Source organism: Gossypium hirsutum, chromosome D06 (assembly GCF_007990345.1).
Source record: "Gossypium hirsutum isolate 1008001.06 chromosome D06, Gossypium_hirsutum_v2.1, whole genome shotgun sequence".
Lineage (NCBI taxonomy): Eukaryota > Viridiplantae > Streptophyta > Magnoliopsida > Malvales > Malvaceae > Gossypium > Gossypium hirsutum.
The window spans coordinates 55,594,027-55,600,838 of NC_053442.1; the positions used below are offsets into that span (position 1 = coordinate 55,594,027).

At 31.9% G+C, this 6,812-nt stretch overlaps 1 protein-coding gene and 1 pseudogene across 1 annotated transcript; both read left to right on the plus strand.

Moving 5' to 3' along the window:
- The first annotated feature begins 3,403 nt into the window (after positions 1 to 3,403).
- Positions 3,404 to 4,531, plus strand: LOC107899862 (cysteine-rich receptor-like protein kinase 25). The gene has a single exon (XM_016825605.2). The coding sequence runs from the start codon at positions 3,641 to 3,643 to the stop codon at positions 4,529 to 4,531; it is 891 nt and encodes a 296-aa protein (XP_016681094.2). The 5' UTR covers positions 3,404 to 3,640.
- On the plus strand, positions 4,359 to 6,485 carry LOC107900611 (putative cysteine-rich receptor-like protein kinase 12; annotated as a pseudogene).
- The last annotated feature ends 327 nt before the right edge of the window (positions 6,486 to 6,812 follow it).

Below are 6,812 nucleotides of genomic sequence, written 5' to 3' on the forward strand. Positions count from 1 at the left end.
CAATTCAATTTAGTTCTCTTTTATATCTTTCTTAAAATTGGTTAATTTTTAGGATGTAATTATTATTTTTATGTAATTATTTTTTAATTATATATGTATATTTATTGTTTCCTTATGAACATATTTATTTTCTTTCAACTAATATTTTTTGTATATTTATATATATTCATATATATTTATTATTTTTATGTAGATATTAATTAATCCTCTCTTAATATATTTTACATGTATACATATTTTTTTTGAATATTCTATTATATTTTCATATATCTACATACATATTTTTTATTTCGAAAATACTAAAATACTTGTTTTTTTTACACATATATTTTAAAATTTATATATGTATATTTATATATTTTTTCTTTATTTTCATAAATGCATTATATGAATTTTATAATTAAAATTTTATACGTAAATCATGTATTTTATTTCTCATAATTCCAATATATATGTTACGCACTTTTTTTTTCTTTATTTATTTTTTTATTTTGTTGATTTATGTTTTCATATTTTTATTTATTTGATACTTTGCATGTTATCGATATTGTTTATTCATTTATTTATATTATTTCCATGCCATTGTAATATTTATTATTGCATTGTATATTTAATGTAGCATCACATCATTTGTTTTACTCGATTTCGAACTTATCAAAATTGAGAGAATGCTTGTATTTAGGATTTTCAAGGAAATTGAGTCCTAACGTATTGGGTTCCGATTTTCTTCGTTAAATCTAACAATCGAGCATTTCTCTTTAATCAAAAATAAGAACTCATTATTGGGAATTCAACACGTTGTGTCCTAACGTATTGGATGTGGTGCATTGATTTCTCGAAATGAAGATTTTGCTAAGAAATAATAAAGGAAATATTCCAAGTTTAGGATTTTGGAGGAATTGTGCCCTAACGTATTGGGCCGCGATTTCTTAAATCTTGAATAAATGGATATTCTTTTACATTTTTTATTACACGAGTATTCTGGCCTAATTCATTTTTGAGGAAATTAGAATGTCGTGCCCTAACGCATTGGGTGTGACATTTTCTTTCTCTGAAATGATAAGGGTCTTAATACGTAACGTTTTTAAGTTTTTGCTAAGGATTATATATTTTCAAATTTTCGACATTAAGACATTAATTAATTAACTAGGTACCAATTTTTGGGCGTTATGAGGGTGCTAATCCTTCCTCATATTTAACCGACTCCCGGACCCATTTTTCTAAAATTTGTAGACCAAGGTCGTTTTTAGGTGACCCAATCACACCTTAATAAAAGATTGGTGGCGACTCCAAATTTTTATCGACAACTAATTTTTGTTTTTTCCAAAAATAAAAACGGTTTCGACATAGAGATTTAGGGTTTCAATTTGATAAAATAACAAATAGAGAATTTTAGTTAAACTAGAAAAGGACTTAAAGAGTTGAGTTAGGGAAGAACTTGAGGGCTATTGGGCAAATAGACGAGAGTGTCATGGATAGAACATAGGATGTGAAATAAATTTAAGAAGACCACTAGACTAATACCCACATTCATTTTTAAAATAAACACAAATAAATTGTTAAACCATGTTACCTAGGTTCTATATGTATAGAAAAATTTAAAGAGATAAAATCAAATTTATAAAACTTAAACCTAAGTTCTCAATACTTCCTATTAGACTTCTAACCAATAATGCTAATGTTTTAATTCCCAAAAAAATTTAAGAATTTTAACCCTTAATTTTTAGGATGTTACACTAGCGACAAACCTAATTACTAAGCAGTCGTGGAAGTGAGACCTTCAAACTATCGGCAAACAAATTCTGGTTCAAGCCAAGTGGAATTTCATCAATGATGGGGAGCTAAAAGGGCATATTCATCGCTTGTCTTGCTAATTAATCTGCACATTGATTACTTTTTCGAAACACAAACTTAATTACTTCCATTCAATCCATAATTTTATGGAATCCAAAGCACACTTGAACTTATTTACGTGAATGTCATGAAATTTTCCAATCATTTTACCTACTCCACCATCAACAATGTTTAGGGTGCTCCTCATTTATTAGTGATTAAAATTCCACCTAAATAACATGAATTAAAATTTACCTACTTTTAACCTTCTAATATTTTTTTAGTGAATTGTAATAATAGGATAAAATTTGAGTAATCAACGTAACGAATACGACTTAAACTCAAATTACATTTGAAACGGTGAATACTCTTGACTATCAAACTATCATATGGGATTTACCTTCTAATATTTTATTAATAAAAAAGAATGATGAAGGTGAAATTAAAATTGATTCACTATGTTTAGTCCACCTGTTGGAAAGTTCAAAGTAAGGTGGAAGTTGGTTAAAATATCAAATGTTATCGACTACTCTTCAATTCTTGAAATGCATTGTCAAAGAGGACATGTGGGGGCATCCACTTCATTGAATTTATTTTCCACTTACGTATTACAAAAATTGAATTAAAAAAGAAATTAAATTTAATTAGGTAATTACAAAATTGAATTTGATCAAGTTAAATTCAAATTTAGTAATACTTGGATTTAAGGGTGTTTAAATTCAAACTTAGTAATATTTGGACTTAGGTCGTAGTTAGGAGGCTGGTAGGTGCCATCCCCTAAAATGAATTTTTTTTTATTTAAACTCTTTAAAAATTTTAAAATTTTAAATTAGTAAAGATGAATTTACACTTTTCTCCCTAAAAATGATAAAAATTTAATTTAATTGTTTAAAAATTATAAAGATATAGGCTATTAAAAATTACAATTTAATTTTGACCCCTCCTAAACAAATTTTCTGACTTCGTCCCTTCTTAGATCAAATAGCTCGTAAACCTTATCCAACTTTCCCATTTTTAATATTTTTATATTATTAAATTACATTATTAATATTAAACTTATTTATTGAGTAGAGCTCAAGCTTGAATTTGAATACTTGTGAGCTTAATTGAGATTGAATACGAAAATTGATAAAGAAGCTCAAACAACTCGATTATATCTCGAGCTGAACATAAACATAAAAATAAATATTCAATTATGCTCGAACCAAATATTAAGCTTAAAATCAGCTTATCAATATTTGAAAATTTTTATTACACCCCTAATCCCATCTCTCCATTCATTAATGACCCAAAAAAATATTCAACTTTACTGGTATCTCTTAGCTAGGTCCATAAAGAATCTGGCTATTCTTATTCCAAATGGAGTGGACGAGGATGAGATCACGCTGATATATGTGGTTCTAAAAAGCGGAAACGTCTTCGCTGGTGCAGAAAATTTGAGTCTAGCCAATTGATTTTTCATCAACTGCTTTACAATGAAGATTATTCAAATTTACTTTCATTTTTGGATAGTGAATTTAGACTTTAAATTCGTTTCTCAATTTTTTTATTTTAATAATTTAATTTATTAAATCCTAACATTATAAATATTCCACTCGTTACAAGAAAAACAAAAGAAAAACTAACAAGTGATTGTCAACATTTTTGTTGGAGAAGTATGGGTGGACTTTTAGCTTTACCTAGTCTCATATTTATCATAGCCTCTTTTCAAGTAGAATAATTGATTGCAGCAAGATTTTAGTTTTCAGATTTTATAAGTGAAATTAATGGGATGAAATAAATTTAAAAACCAAAATTTTAGTGTTGAATGAAGATTGAATCTTTTATTACAGGATTGATGATGGCTGCTGATTTCTTCACCAAAATCTGCTTTCTGGCTTTGTTTCTTCCAGCCTTTAGCTTCGCCAGTTTAGCTGAATCAAAGCTCTTGTACAGCTACTGCTCTAATGCAACCACTTTGACCGGAAACGGCGTCTACGCCGCCAATATCAATCACCTCTTCTCTTATCTCTCAACTAACGCCACCGAACACGACGGCTTCTTCAACACCACCGCGGGACAGGAGCCTAACATGGTGTATGGTCTCTTTCTCTGCTGTGGGGACGTCCACCCTGAAAATTGCCGTGACTGCATCAACCTTGCTGCTGCCGTTGCACCTCAGCTTTGTCCTAATCGAACTTGGGCCATAATTTGGTACGAAGAGTGTATGCTACGTTACTCGAACCAGTCAATATTTTCCTCCATGGCTGAAAAGCCTAGAGTAGATCTCTGGCATGATACTAATTATGCCCCTGAACCAGAACGTTTTAACCGGCTTGTAGGAACTGTGATGAAAGAAATAGCAAGTCGGGCTTCATATGCTACATTGGGGGCAAAAAAGTTTGCTACAAAAGAGGCAACTTTTACAGTGTTCCAAACACTTTATAGCCTAGCACAGTGCACACCCGACATTTCAAGTGAGGATTGCTACCGATGCCTCCAGGATGCTGTTCGGGACTTGCTAATTCATAGCAATGGAAACACATCAGGATTTGGCTTGCACCCTAGCTGTACTGTACAATATCAGACTGCCCCATTCTATAACCTAGTATTTAACAAAACTAAAACAGCTGGGCCACCAGTCTCGCCGCCAGAAAAGTCTCTTCTGCTTCCTCCACCTGCTCCAGGTCAGTTTAATAAAATTTTGGTAAATAAATAATGATTTTATCTTCAAACAAAGAAAAGTAATAAACCGTTCTTCTTTAATCAGGTAAAAGGGGATGTCATCACAGATGGTGATTAAAATCGTGGTTCCAACAGTGGGGTTCTTGGTTTTGTCCACTATCTTGTGTTGTTTTCCAGGTTGGAAAGCAAGCAAGAAACTGATTGCGCGAAGAAACAGATATGGTAAGCTAAAATAGTCTAATACATAATATGAATCATATAACTCAAAACTTTCGCATTATGCCTATTTGATTCATATATGTATATACAATCTTGTGTAGATGGAAGTAAAATCAGGGCTTTGAAATCTCTGCAATTTGATTTGAGTATAATTGAAGCTGCTACAAACAACTTCGCCAAAGTTAACAAGATTGGTGCTGGTGGATTTGGCAGTGTATATAAGGTGAGGAAAATTATATTATCATATAAAATTATTTCCACTCTTTTTGGTTAAAGATTTAGAGATAGCCCCAAGGTTGCTTGTTTCATAAAGAACTATTGTGTTTGAAATGATTAGGGTATACTTACTGATGGACAAGAAATAGCTGTGAAGAGACTATCAACAAGCTCAGGTCAAGGTGCTGATGAGTTTCAGACTGAAGTTGTATTGGTAGCCAAACTTCAGCATCGCAATCTTGTGAAGCTATTAGGGTATTGCCTAGAAAGAAAAGAGAGGGATACTTGTCTATGAATTTGTGCCCAACAAAAGCCTTGATCACTTCATATTTGGTTTGGCCCTTTCACACATACATATATGCATTTAGTTTTAACCAAAAAGAACCTATCTGTTTATATCCAATTGATCATGACAAACTACATTATTTTTTTCTTTTGATCTTGCATTTCAGATCCCGAAAAACAGAGACAGTTAGATTGGCCCCAACGATACAAAATAATTAAAGGGATTGCTCGAGGGCTTTTATACCTTCACTCAGATTCACGCCTCAAAATCATACGCCGTGATCTTAAGGCTAGTAATATTTTGTTAGACGAGGACATAATCCCAAAGATTTCTGATTTTGGTATGGCAAAGATTGTTGGGGAGAATAAAAGCCTACAGCATACCAAGAGAATCGCCGGCACATAGTAAGTTAATTACCAAGCAATTACATTTTCCTTTTACTCAGGTATCATGTAAATCTCTGTTGCATTATATTGAGAAAAAACCTACTGAGTTTTTGTTTCTTTACTAAGGCTTCCATGTTGTAGTGGTTACATGTCTCCAGAATATGCTGTGCTTGGACGATTCTCTGAAAAGTCTGATGTATTTAGTTTTGGTATTTTGATACTGGAAATTGTATGTGGCAAAAGGAATACAAGTTTCTGTCACTCTGCCTATACCGATAACCTTCCAACCTATGTAAGTCCTAGATGAAATTCCCATTTCTTCTTATAAAATTGGATGCTTGTATAAAATGTGTTACTCCGTTTTTTTTTCCCTTCTGAAAGATGGATACGGGGATATACATTTAAAAGATCTGACTATATCTGGATCAAACACTTGCGTGTAATGAGAAGTGTTAATTGGTGACTGTTTGCAGGTATGGAGACAATGGAAAAATGGGAAACCAATAGGAGTGATGAATTCAGCCTTAGGAGATTCTTATGTAAGCAATGAAGTTGTAAGGTGCATTCACATCGGCTTGTTGTGCGTTCAAGAAGATCCAGAAGCAAGGCCAACAATGGCGAGAGTGGTTCTCATGCTTAGCAGTTCGTCGGTTACTCTACCATTACCTCAGCGAACGGCATTCTATTTTGGCACCATAACAGAAGGAAAGCCTTCGCGTACAGATTATAAATCTGATCAATCAACAAGTATGGTGTCATCCTCCTCAGCCACAGTTAATGAGACATCCCTTACTGAACTATTCCCTCGATAAATCCGATCAGCGTGTATTCATTGTGTAATGAATGGTCATAATGAAGCAATATCATGAAAATATCAAATATACTTCTTCCACTTTGATATTTAAAGGTGAGATTTGTTTAGTAAGATAATCTTAATTAAAATCAATCACTATGTTCAAAAAAATTAACTCAATGATTAAGTAAACTCAATTAACTAACTAATGGAATCCAAATCTAAACCTTTTAGGTCTCACAACCTTATTCTTATTTACTCACATAAATTACACAACTAACGCCTCATTGGCAATAAGTCAATTTTATTTGATATGTGGTTAGTTTTAATATTTTTAGAGCAATAGTTAAACCGGTTAGTCATCGATTCCCAATTTTTCCAGTTTCAATTAAATAATATTAAAAGTTTATAAAAA